The sequence below is a fragment of the Glossina fuscipes genome, unplaced genomic scaffold, assembly GCF_014805625.2.
Source record: "Glossina fuscipes isolate IAEA_lab_2018 unplaced genomic scaffold, Yale_Gfus_2 3, whole genome shotgun sequence".
NCBI classification, from domain to species: Eukaryota; Metazoa; Arthropoda; class Insecta; order Diptera; family Glossinidae; genus Glossina; species Glossina fuscipes.
The window spans coordinates 14,683,927-14,697,771 of record NW_023998417.1 but is presented as its reverse complement, the minus strand read 5'-3'; the positions used below and the strand labels follow the sequence as shown (position 1 = coordinate 14,697,771).

Here is a 13,845-nt window from a genome sequence, read left to right as displayed (position 1 = left end):
AACCAAAACTTTCCTCGATGCAGAATAGATTAAAGGGTGCAAAATCTCTGCAATTTTCTTAAGGAACACTTGTTTATTTATTTTACTCTAGTTTTTCTTTTGCGATTTATACACTAGAAAATCGACCGGTCACACTGAAGTCTAACATCTGACTGTTAATGGATAAAGCGCGACAAGAACTGCACTCAGCGAGTGCCTGACTCCGACTGACTTCAACTCAGAATTCTATCCTCTGACTTTAATTTTTGAAACGCAGACAGACTTCTCCTTTTCATTTCATTTCCCTCTTCTTCTTCCTGTTGCTCTCTCTCTCTATAACGGCTTGCCGTTACTCTCACAAGAGCAAGCATAGATCCCGCAAAATCATACGATTTTGCCTATGCTTGCAAGAGCAAAAGGAAAAAAAAAGGAGTACCGCAAAATCATACGATTCTGCCTGTACTTGCAAAAGCAAGCAAGGGTACCGCAAGATCATACGATCTTGACTGTACTTGCAAAAGCAAGCAATGGTACCGCAAAATCATACGATTTTGACTGTACTTGCAAAAGCAAGCAATGGTACCGCAAAATCATACGATTTTGACTGTACTTGCGAATAAGGAGATCAGACAAGAAAAAGAAAATAAAATAATAAACACATATACCGCAAGATCATGCGATTTACTAGCGGTACCACAAAATCGCATGATTTTGTCTAACGGCACGCCGTTATTGCTCCGCTTGCGGTTGACACAGACCGACAGACACCCTACCCAAGGTTTGTTCGCGGCCGTTACAATATGTATATTATCTTTAAGTAAAAATACGCGGTTGATTACTTTTAATATATGTTTATCCGCATAGATGTTCATAACCATGCTGGCGATCGTCAAAGGATTGAACTGGCTCGCAGGTCGGGTATGTTAATCTATAAAAAATTTAGTGCTATCGGTATATTAACTCATTAATTTAATAAATTGTTTTTATTCACAAAGACAATTTTTTGTAGAGTATTATGTATATATTAAAACCATTTGGAATGTATTGGCCTCAAACTTGGGAAAGGTATTGAAAATAAAAAAATTCTTTGCCGAAGAAGAATAAGATGGAAAGAAACCAATGAGATAAAATGCTACACCCTACAAAATAATAGACAAAGAATTAAATTATTTGTAATATCTGATTGAATAGTAAGGATGGTAAGGTTCTCTTGTCATGTTGCAATGAACTTGGAAAAACTGAACTATTTATCACAAAGACCCTACCGTATCGTTAACGATTTTATAAATGGTCAAATGGGAGATAGCCGCAGTTGGAACACAGTGAGACATCTAACAACTTTGTATCGGTTTTCCATCGCATTGGCTTTTCAATTATTAAATCACTTTTGTCGTGTGAGAAAGAAGCAAGGGGAGAGAGTACAAGTCTACCTAAGAAGCATTTTTTGTTTTGTTCATCGGATTCTTAAATATATTTTCGTTTAAGCGTGAGAGCGTTTGTGAAAACCCCTTTGCAATTATCGTCTAGTAGAATGCATCCATTCTTAAAACTTTGATGTTTAAATCTAATATTCTTTTTCCACATATATATGATATCTTTTCCCATAAAGACGATGCGTAGAGAAGATTATATCTATGGGTAAAACAATTGGCTTATCATGGTTAATAAGAAATGTCAATTATTTACTACACAATATACAAAGGATTAAAGGATTTTAATATTACGAATAATATTAAAATTTGCATTCTCATTTGTGTATAGAGGAAGGATACCAGTCAAATATGTGAAGAAGTCGCAAAATCAAGAACACAAACATTTAAAACGTTTCTTTCGTTTTATTTTATATTTTTTTATTACAAATCAAAATTAAATTATTTCAATTTACTTACATAAAATTTTACAGCAATATGCTTATCTGGCTTTGTACAATTAATTACCTTAACGAATTAAGTTTTTTTTTAATAAATAATATTTTGCAGCGCACATAATGTATACCTGATGTTCGTTGTAACAAACTCCTTCGCAGGGAAGTGTGTGACTGAGAGTTATTTAATATTAATTTCCTCTTTGGCAATTAATGCCAAGAGCAAATCGGTAACTATCGCTTATTTCAATTGAAATTCGTTATGGATAAACGAAACTAAGTTAACTAAGGAATTTTTGACAATAATAAGTCTCGTTTTTGCGCTCTGATAAATGATTTTATGATGAGGTTTCCTCTTGTGGATACACCGAACAAAAATTTCAAATAATGTTAAAAGTCTCTTTATAATTTTTGAAACTTAATTATATTCGTTTCCAATCTAATGGAAATCTACATCAATATAAAAAAATAGCTTACTTTTAGTTTAATGTAAAAAAAAACTTGCACTTACACTCATATGCACTTATATATATATGAATATACATATTCGTACAGGTTTTTTCTTTGCGAAGACTTCCTATCTTAACGTATGGACGATGTTTTAAAAATACCATTAGGTGAGTGCTCGCTAGTATTATCGTTATTATTAGAATTCTGTGGAGAAGATGAATCGCAACGTATAGCGGAATAAGTCCGTAAAGCCGGCAAAACTTGGGCAGCTGGTATTACGTTTTGTGGCTTCTTTAGTATTCTAATAGATGTAGGCAGGGAAGGTAAGTTAAGAGCCAACGCCAATTTCGAATCTGATAAGCCCTTAGCCGAACAGTACAATTGGCAGCTAGCTAAAATGTCTTTATGCCGTCTTTTTATGTGACTCAAAAAATTGCCCGTCGACTTCGTAGTACCCGAAATAATACCATAACAACTGGTACACGTCGCATGAATTCCGCCCGGAGTTTTCAGATTTTCCTGTATGTTGTTATAAAACTTGCCATCTAATATTTTTGGTAAATTGAAAGGTTTCCGAAAACATTCCAATTTTGGGTTTGCTACCGCTTTGTTCCTACCTAAAAAATAGAAAAAAACATTAATGTTAATAAAAATTATACAGAACAACTTTAGCGAAGCAATATAATAAATTGTTTATAAACACGTTGTAACGCTTATATGGGTTTATTTAATTTTTCATTAAACCATTAAATGGTTAAAAATCGTTTAACATTCAATTCAAAATTTCGATTAGCTAAAGAAAGATTATTTTTACAGTAATTAACAGATTTTCATGCTCAATAGGTTTCAATTAAGATATTCTGGTTTCATGTTATGGTCCGTTAAAAAACAGGCCATGGTACGAATTAAGCTATTTGGAGTCATATCCACTAAACTATCGGTTTTTAATTCAGGCTCATGAGTGTGCGGAGATCCAGCCACTCTAATAGACACATCGTCGTTAACTTTTGAAGTCACAACAGTAGCACGGCATCCATATTTAACATAACGCGAGCAACGCCAGAAGATATTTTTATGGCTTTGACGATTCTCTACATAACGATATCCGTTGTAGATAAGCATAACTCGACCCCGTTGTGTCGTCGAATATTGTATATAAGTGGTGGTGTTCTTGTCCTCAAATATGTACTTAATATCTGTAAAAAAAGTTTGAATAATGAAGAAAGAAAAAGATCAGTTAAAAAGCTTGATATTAGTTAATAAAGAAAGAAATAACTGAAATAAACATACATACACTATTTAAACATATAAGTAATAAATTCACAAATTTTATTTCTCTCTAGAAATAATATATAATGTTTCTCTTACACTCCTAACTTTAAATGATTATACAACAATCGATTTTAATATTCTTCACATAATTAAGACAAACACTTTATCATCATTTAAGCATCCGCACATCTTAATTCTGCTGACATATTAGAAATTTTTTGATGAATGTAACGCTTAACCACAGTCTCATTAATGTTTTCACCACGCATGGAAAACACTTGAACTACATGAGCTAAAAAGACAAATTATTAAAAGAGCATTTAAAAGTAACGATTCAAGAAATTTTATAAGGTTTATAATTTGATAATGTGTTACTGCTACGGTCTAGGTCCCAGCCCTACATTTTAGAATTTAGAAGCAGGATAAGTTGCAATTTTGAAAATACTCTTTCCAATCCATACATAATAATAATTTGTCGACCTTAGTAATGTGGTTTGTTAGTTAAAAATATCTTAGCATCATAATGATTATAGTTCTAAACACTTCATATGCGCATTTTATCTAAAGTTCTTATCCGTCTTATCAGTTGATGTCCAATAGAGCCTGTTATCATAAGACCATGAAATGCTTACTTATAATAGACTGCAACAAGTCACTATCCAATAGTTTTAGACGATCCTTATGAGCACAACGAGCGACTTTTTCTAAAATCTCCACTCCAAAAACTAACTCACTGAGACGCGAAGTGTAAATGCATGAATTTGGTATGAAAATCTTCATTAAATCACTTTTCGCGACATAAACTCGACTCCCGGCATATAGGGGTATCTTTTCATTTGCACGATGTTTCTTGGCCACCACATCTAAAAAACAAATCAATAAACAAAATTAGTATGTAAAAATAGTGAAAGAACGGGTATTCCAATTAAAATTAAAAGAATAAAAGGAGAAAATGAAAAGAAAACACGGTTTATATATATATACAAAGATAAGTATTGACTTTTTATTTATATTCATTAAAGCCCAACACAAGTCCAAAAAAAACTCCAAGGATTACATTTAAAGTTATTAAACACCAAAAATCTTGAAGCGATTTAGCTATCACGCTTTCCATAATTTTTAATGTAGTTTTTTAAGAGATTTGCTTAGAACACTTCAAAATATTCTTTTTACACACAATTTAGAGCAATCACAGAGACGCAAATAACAAGTTTATATGATAAAAACAGAAGCGCTCTACAGAGTGGCATTTTTACAAATTTTTATTAAACAAACATTGCAATAAAAAGTATTCTCTAATTAGTTACTATAGATGTTTGATATTACATATTTATACGGGTCAGTATATTTAATGATAATAAAGCAATGTAACATTTCATTTAATCCATAATTGTCGACTCGAGACGCAATCACGGAAGCATATGTTATTACCAGTCCAGGCAGAAGATAAATAGTTCCAACGCTACACCGACATCTTTAAAACTCAGTCTTGTGTTGTTGTAAACTTAAATAGTTACTGACTGACTTGACAAATTGATAAGTACTTTCTTTTAACATTTTAATTTATTAATAACATGTATGAATAAAAAAATGTTCCTTATATCGTTTCATTTTTTTGTATTAACATAGATTTTTGCGGACACTTACCAACACTGCACCTGAGACGCCTTATTGTTAACTGTCAAACAATGTTTTAGTGGTTAATTTTTTCCTTGACGTGCTTTTGGTGAAATTTCTCTTAAAAGAAAAAGTGCAAAAAATAAACAAATTCTCTACAAAAAAAGTGTTTTATTAGAAAAATTCAGGACAAAACAAAAATTGTTCGCAATAAAAAGTGCAAACAGTGAATAATTGTAAATATTTAGAAGCACTCTATCTTCGCGATGCAGGATTTTCCAATATTTATCTTTTTCCTCTTAACTTTGTCTAAAAATTATAGGAAAATTTTGTAAGTAACCAAAGATTCATCCTCTTACATTACGCTTATATAAATCTTTATAACTGGATTTGTGGGTTTGCAAGCCGTCAATCTAGAATATAAATTGTCTCCTGTAAAACTATCATACGAAGCCTGTCAAATAAATAATTTGTAAAACATCTTACTCACGCTGGTGTTTTATTGTATATCAACGTATTATCAAACTTCTCGTTAAATGAAAATATCTGTGCAAATCATATAAACGATGCAAATTATAATGGTTCGAAAAATTTCTAACTGAAAATTTTAAAATTATTGAATTAAAAAATGTGCTTAGCAATCCCGAATTAAAAGAGAGAAGTTTAAACATGTCTAAAACATACTGTCGCAAATGAACCTTTTCAGAATATGCTGGACATTGTCTAAGTCAGAGGCGACGTCCCAGAATATAGTTTCCTATCCATTTTGTCGCAGAAGTTCATTTTAACTTCGAAACTCCGCAGAACGTAAATTTTACCCGTATTCGTGTGTTCGTTCTCGGTAGTAGTAAACATATCTGTTCAACTGCTGGACGTGCCAACTTTCATGCAAAAGCGAATATGGATCGTCTACTCTATTCCTAAATAGTATATATTGTATATATATATATATGCTTGAAGGCGATGTAAATATTATCACAAATTAGACTCTAGCGAAACCGTATTACAAGCGCATTTTACCTTGTTAAACATTAACTATCATATTTTGAATTTCAGCCTTTTATCTCGCTTTCACTTTTACCCACAAAGCATATTCTTAGATGATTTGTATGAATTAGGGACCCCCATGATTAAATATTAGGCTTTCCAATGTTTAATACAAATATTAATACTCAAACTCCTGGGAGGAACAGATATATGCCAATAAACTGAAGCAGCCGAGAGAAATGGAGCATCATTGTCGTATGAAACGGATCGATGTTATGTTTAAAAGCAATCTGTATAAGCAATAAGACCGCGAACAAATGTTTCGGATTTTTCAATTTTCTAGATTTTCTTACTCCTTTTCCTACTCTATATGAATATCCACGTTACATGTAAAAACGTTTTCCCCTCTCAAAGTTTGTGAGTCCGGAAATATCAACAAGAAATAAATCTGATCAAGAATTTAAATATGTTGTACAGAGTATTTGATCCTTATTTTGAGTTTTGTTAAATAAAATTGCAAAAAATGAATATAATTTATTGATCATTAATGGTCTATAATATATGTTTGCCAAGACACAATGCATTTAAAATATAGTCGTAAAATACGCAATCTTTTCCATATCTTTTGCAACTTACTAAATCGATGATATTTTTGACTTTTAGATTTGATTAAAGTACAACCTATACGCTTACTGCAGAGAAAAGCAATATTCGAAAATCTCAACGTACATTTTACACGAAGCATTCGCGGCAATAATTTACTGACTATAAATGGTAAAAAATATACATTGAATCGCCGCATCAAAGATGCCTCCTATTGGGAATGCGTCAAAGTCCGCTGTAAATACACCAAATGTTCTGCCAGAGTAGTAACAAAATTTGATCAAATAACCTCACTACGGGGACACCATAATCATAATTAAAAATTGAAAAAAACCACTCCAGACTTGTTTTATTAATAAACTTCAAAATAAAATTAAATATTGTCAAAATTCGAGATTTTTTTCTGTTGTTTTTAATGTATTGGCTATCGCAACAACAATATTTAATTTCAATTTAAATTGTTAATTTACAGAATGTCACGCTGCAATATTACTGAAAACTGGAGCCTGGTTGGAGCATAGTCTTACATTCGTACCCAATCGTCGTGGAGGCTTAAATCTTATTTATAAAGGTTACCTCTACACTGCTGAACGCAGATACCATTCCACCATTAATTGGGTCTGCAATAAGAACAGCAATACAAGCATAAGATGTCCGGCTCGTTGCGTTACAGCTGGTGAGAATCTCATTAAGTTGGGACGACGTGAGCATAATCATGACAAAGTACTAATGAAAGCTCGGAAATCGTTCTAGTTTGTCTAATAAGTTGTAGTGTTTTTTTTTTTTTTATAGAAAAACAACAAGAATTTTTTAAAAACAATTTGTTGGTAAAGTTACTTCAAAGGCAGATACAAATATATTCACATATATCATAATTTATGTAATACATATTAATTACTTTCTTATTTATTTGTTTTTTTGTTTTTTTTTTTTGATTTTTATTACAGATTTCACAATAATCCGGAAACATCATCATAAAAGTTACACCATCATAAATAACTATCGTTACGTTATCAGTTCGCAATCAACAAATACCTATTACTTGAAATGCGCAAATTTTCGTAAATCCTGCCGAGCACGAGCTATAATACGTAAGGATACTATGAAATTGCAATTACGCGATGGAAAACATAACCATCCCTGACATATAATAAAATCCTAATTTAATAAGTAATGTGATTTATCCATATATAATTATTGTTGTTATTAATCGTTTATATTATATAGCTTTTATATAATATAAACCAGGCGTTACGGCCCTCGGAAAATATATACATAAAATGTTTCATTCATTTCCAATTTTGTATTTTTGTGATAGAAAAACTAATTGTTTCTCTCTTTAGTTGATCACTTAAAATTATTTTGTTTTAATTTATTTCAGATCGTACTAAATTTGCTCAATACATAACTTCGAGGCGTGGCACTCAGTTGGTGTTTTTCAAGCATAACACATATACTCCGAACTCTAAACTTAAGCCGTATACTCGAAGTCGCGATTGGAAATGCTCGATGTATCACAAAGCGAAGTGTAAAGCACGATTAGTAACCAAATTCACGACAATTGGTGACATTATACATGAAACGTCCACTTTCCACACTCATCAGCCAATGTACCCTGACACGAAACCTTTCCTTTAAGATGGCCGCGGCTGTTGTGTTGAAGAGCAAGTTGACCGACTTCGATTAATTATTTCTCACCTATATGTATGTGAGTGAGTGGTTCATTTAGTGAAATATTTTTATATAAATAATTGTAAATAACTTTATTCTTCTAACATGTTTCTCGATTAGGAGTTTTTTTCTTTTCTCCATTAAGAAATATCTTACCTTTAAATTGCGCTTTAGACTTTACGTGAAAAAGTTTTCTGTTACTAAAGTAGTTCTTAAGAGATAATCTCCTCTAGGAATTCATTTATTTATTTTTATTAACGAATGAATGTAAAAAAATCCTTAAAAGTATGCCGAGTTGTATTGTATTTTATTGGCCGATTCTCTATTGAGTCCCTCCTGTTTTTAGCACGAAGAGATGCTTTTACGGTTCTACGAAATTAGAGGTTGCTCTCGTTACTCTAAAGCATATCTTACAAAATGTTCACTTGTCTTTCAATTCGATATTAAATTGTGTATTCAAGCTAATCATCATTGCGGGCAGTTGGTTTTCATGATCACGATTTTCGAACAAATCATGAGTTCATCCAATTTTGAGTTCACTTAAAATTCGAATTACTATTGTACGGAAGCAGACTTGCTACTTTAGATCAGCTTTAAAAAACAAAATTAATCATCGAATCATTTAATACCGCATCTCCTAATTGGCCAATTGATAATGTCTAAAATTTTGTTAACCGTTCAAAACACTTTAGTGCCTTGAGAAAATATTCAATATGTTAGTCATAGATCGTTGTTTAGTGTCTATCATCTCCGCCTCAGTCAAGTTGGGCGGTGGCTGAAAGTTCTTTAGTCGTTTAAGGAAATATCAGGAATTATCTTCTACAAGGCTGTCCTTCTATTTCGGCAAATGCTTTTTCAAAATGATTTGTTTTTCAAATTTAAAAATAACATAATTGTGTTAAAATTAAAAGTACAAATTGCTCCTATCTATCAGCGCACTTTCTTAAGCTCCTTTTTCTTTTGTTATTTTGACCCCAGTCAAAACACATTTTATCTATATATATACATTTATATATATATTGTATATTAAATAAAAGAAAGATATTTTAAAAACTAATATGCGACACTTTTAATGAAAAACCAAAAGTTTTACGAACAATCTTTGAACAATCGCTATATCCTTCTTAGGCTGTATCGAAAATTTTTTATTAACTTATTTTTTCCCTTTTCTTTCGTTCTTTTAGAATTTCAACCATTTATCATCAACAAGTATAAGCGACGTAAGAGCACAAATACCGTTATTCTGCCTATGGTGGATATTGAAGGAGAAACGAAACGTCCGAAACCATGGGCGACACATCAATCAAAATGCAGCTTTGTGCCGGGACAGAGGGGCAAGCTGTTGTTATTATATCAGAATTTTACTTATTCGAAAAATAACGAGAACGGGAACACAACCTATTGGAAATGTCGAACAATTCATAATGGGAAGCCGTGCAACGCACGCATAACCACCTTCAAGCGTGTCAACGGCCTTTATAATGTATTTTTAACTAAAGCCGAACACAATCACCCGCCGTCGAAGCGTGCGATGAAAAAATTTAAAAGAATTGACTCTTAAATGAAATAAATAAATAAATGAATAAAATCTTTGTTTATTGTTTTCGATTTGCACTGAAGTTTTACTATTTCTAATAATTAATTCATTATTGTTAATATTGCGGTTTTTTATTAATTCAAATTTTTGTTTTATTTCTCGTTTTTCTCTTCCTTCTTTTTCTTATTTCATTTTACAGATGAGCCTATCGTGGCAGTCTACTCAGCCACTTCGAGGGGTAGAGTGCAATTGATCTACGGGGGACAACCGTTCATATTTGAAAAGAAAATTAAGCTGTCCACACTTGAGGAGAAGAAATACTGGCGCTGCAATCAATGGTGGAATCAGAAATGTCGTTCGCGTGTTTGTACCATAAATGATATGGTCATTCCATTGAATCGCTATCATACGCACGAAGAAATAGTGAAGCGGAAAAAACGTGTGCGTAAAAATTTAATACCACCGGCGACGGCTATTGCGAATGATAAACTTATCAAACCTGAGGACGGTTATAACGCTGGCCAAACAACGACGACAATAACATCTGCTGGTCTAGGCAGCATTGCTGGCACCGGACGAGGCAACTTGGTCGTATCCTCTCTGGGCATGCATTTGAAATATGAAGAAATTGTTGCCGATGTTACCGAAATTGTGGAACCTGCCGCGGTGGTCATGTCAAAAAAATAGAATTAAATTTAACTAAGATTTTCTCTAAATTAATCCCCTATGCCCGCTATATCTTGAATATATTCAGACATTCTTTATAAACTAAGCGATAAACAACTATATATAGAAATGTAGAAATAGCCCCGCCCTTTATTTCTTTTGAATTTCGAAATAATAAATTTAAAATTTTCGTCAAGTGCGTATAGAGAAACTTAATAATTTTTAATGTTTTACTTTACTCACTCACAGCAATTTTGTACAGTTTTGCTAATAATTTTATGATTTTTTTCTTCTCTTTTCAATGACTTTTGTATTTTAGCGAAATTAACCCGCAACTATCACTTTACCACCGGTCAACGGGATTCCGTAAAATTAGTTTATGGTGGCTATCATTTCGTTAAATTTATGCATAATTCAAGGGGCACTAAATGGATATGTGCGACGCGTTCTTCTACAAAATGCCGAGCTCGCGTCCGCACGACTTTGGATTCGCAGTTGGAAGTTTTATTTCCCGAACACAATCACATATCAGTTAAGGCCTTTCCAAAAATGGAGAAACTCAAGTTAGACAAGAAGTTAATAAATCGTAATTAGATATTTATACACACACATATATATATATATATATATATATATATATTTGAATATTTGTTCATGATTGGCTTTTTTTTGATTTCGAACGCTGTAATCAGCTTTTTTAATGTAAATAACGGATCAGAAATAGCTATAGATTGAGGACGATTAAAAAGTCGATCGCGAAAAAGAAACGGGTTTAGCGTAAATGTAAAATTTTACAAGTTCTCGATATATGTTGCGGTAGCTTAAAGACCTCAAATAAGTTGCGTTTTTCCCTAGATTATAGCGGTTTCCATTTTCCAGGCATCCGACAAATTTCCAACTTAGGATGTATAGTAGAGCTAAGGATCGACTTTCTATCTCAAATTTACGAATGTTAGCAAGGGGTAGGAGGAAATAAATTGCAATAGTAAAGTGATCGGAATGAAAAGTTCGTTTTATTTCGAAACCAATTATTTACATATCGACAATTATCATTTCAATATTAAGCGAAACATTAGCACATTCGGGATTTGAAATACTAGGGCTCTTCAAAAAAAAAAAAAGCTTGCTTCTCAAATTGGTTACATAATCGATATCTAATCTATTTTTGATTTATTTTAATGCGTATCGCATATGCATTGCCTTCCAAGATTACACAGATGAATGTTTCGTAATTAAATACAATTACATTTAATTATTTATAATTATTAATGACGTTCATCGAAGCATTGCTCGCAAGTCCAACAACCACCTGGGCATTGCGGGCAATAGGTGGTAATTTTTACTAATTTCTTTCGGTCAACATTCGGCTTTTTAAGGCAATAAACGCACCGGCCAAACCAACGGGGCCGATTAATAACGCTAAAGCTATGCTGATTTTTTGAAGTTTTAATTACTTCATCCGCATGATTAAGCTCTTTATGGAGAGTAACTTTAGCTGATGAAGTATATTGCGGACTATGTATTTGAACTATCGAATTCGAGGCCGAATAATGTGGATCATCACTTTCAAGAGGTTTAATTGCGTACACCTTCTTACCAGTGCTAGCTCTTTCAGTTTTCGAACATTCCTTGCCACCGAGCAGATTTTGCTTATGAACTGTAAAGGAAAGAGAAAATATTAATAGCAATTAGCGTGAGATGATAAAAAAAAAACGAAAAAAGAAGAAAATGCTTAAAAAAGAAAATGAATTAATGTTTTTCACTAACGTCTTTATTTATTTGAATATTTGTGGAATGAAAGTTTTTTGCTTTGTCGCTGGATGATTATGTATTCCCTTAACATTTACTAATTGTTTGCCTTTAGTGGTTAATATTGCTGAGCATTTGCTTTTGTAATAATAGCCACAACGCCAGTGAACTACGCAAGAACTGGAGGTTTTATTGTGTACCGAATAAGTGTAATCCTTGTAAACCAACTGTCCGCGATAGTTATAGGTAAAAACATAAGCATCTAAAACAAATTAAATTCAAATATTTTATTTTACACTTCCATTTAAGTTAATTGCTGTCGAGAAACCAAAATAAATAAATTTTTCTTTGCATATATAGATAGTACGGTTATTATTTATTATTACTCAATTCTTTAGCTAATTTTCTTTGCTCGTAAACGTATTTTAAGGAACCTTTCTTACGTCTCTCCTTTAAAATGGAGTGGTTGTGCCGCTCGTCGACAATCGAAACACAATCACCAGTCGGATTGGTCCGTACACGGGCTTTACAGCTAAAGTCAAAAATTCAAATCGTAATTATTCTTTACATACAAAAAAAAAATACACATATACGCATACACACATTCTTAGTATTTTGACTTACTTTAAAGGTCGGAATTGTACGCAACGCCAGTAAATTGTGTCCCCGCGACATCGATGTCGTGTGTAAGGAAAGCCATCTAATACCAGCTGATAAGAACCCTTTAGGCTGCTACGATATTTAACGCGATCATCATCTGTCACCAAGGACTCATAATCCTCCAACGAGTCATAATCTGCAATATATACATAGAGAATAGTTAAAGATTGATGGATGCCTAAAAAGCAAAACTAAAGCAAAAATTAAGGCAAATTTTCAATTCACCCGCAAACCAACTAACATAACAACTTAATTAAAAACTTACTCTTATTTGAACTGCATTTATATTTACAAGTTACCGTTTTTAATCTACTAATTCCTTACTTTCCTTACATAATAATGATTATTATTTTCTTTTTAATATTTATTCATGTATAAGCATTGCAGAATTATGTATAAGTTGTTGGCGTTCGGTAAGTTGATTGGTAGTTGCTCTTTGATTGGTGTATGATGTTTGCCGGCCAATTTTAATGCGTGATAAAAGCGAAACGGCAGCATTATTGCTGACCATACGCGAACGTTCCAACATTTTTTCAATTTTTTCAGTATGCGGGGCATGATTGTGGCCTCCACCAGATATGCTTTTCAATTTGCCATTTTCGATGACACAACGTATTCGGCAACGTTCCGAGTGTATCTTTTTCGAGTAGTTGTGACAACGCCAGTATTCCTTATTATTTTTACGCGAATGGCAATTGAACATAAAACCATAGAGAACCAAGCACGGTGTAGCCCAAGGGCTTTCGATGAATTGCAAGTCCTCTACTGTAAGAAAAAAGAGGAAAAAAAA

The 13,845-nt window shown here is 32.6% G+C and overlaps 3 protein-coding genes and 1 long non-coding RNA gene across 30 annotated transcripts in view; 3 read left to right on the top strand and 1 right to left on the bottom strand.

Annotated features, from left to right (window-relative positions):
- The window catches only part of LOC119635056, a 3,315-nt gene extending 1,538 nt beyond the window's left edge, over window positions 1–1,777 (top strand). Inside the window, exon 2 of the mRNA XM_038029599.1 lies at window positions 844–1,777. Within this exon, the coding sequence (XP_037885527.1) occupies window positions 844–947 (104 nt within the window). The 3' untranslated portion in view covers window positions 948–1,777. The remainder of the gene's footprint in view (window positions 1–843) is intronic.
- LOC119635054 (modifier of mdg4-like) overlaps window positions 1–13,845 on the bottom strand; it is a 38,910-nt gene that overhangs the window by 19,227 nt on the left and 5,838 nt on the right. Inside the window, exons 5-8 of one of the 27 annotated variants that reach the window (XM_038029575.1) lie at window positions 13,020–13,191; window positions 12,782–12,927; window positions 12,414–12,657; window positions 12,212–12,303 (exon numbers count right to left, since the gene is read on the bottom strand). The exons of 17 other annotated variants lie outside the window; for them this stretch is intronic. In XM_038029575.1, the coding sequence (XP_037885503.1) occupies window positions 12,422–12,657; window positions 12,782–12,927; window positions 13,020–13,191 (554 nt within the window). In that variant the 3' untranslated portion in view covers window positions 12,212–12,303; window positions 12,414–12,421. 9 more of the 27 variants (XM_038029576.1, XR_005247012.1, XM_038029588.1 and 6 more) reach the window with 9 other exon arrangements.
- Window positions 5,358–7,336, top strand: LOC119635060. The gene is made up of 3 exons (XR_005247013.1): window positions 5,358–5,513; window positions 6,833–7,009; window positions 7,245–7,336. It is a non-coding gene; the product is annotated as an uncharacterized LOC119635060 (long non-coding RNA).
- LOC119635058 lies at window positions 8,402–10,785 on the top strand. The gene is made up of 3 exons (XM_038029601.1): window positions 8,402–8,484; window positions 9,628–9,908; window positions 10,185–10,785. Exons 1-3 carry the CDS (start codon window positions 8,475–8,477, stop codon window positions 10,665–10,667), a joined length of 774 nt encoding a protein of 257 aa, XP_037885529.1. The 5' UTR covers window positions 8,402–8,474; the 3' UTR covers window positions 10,668–10,785.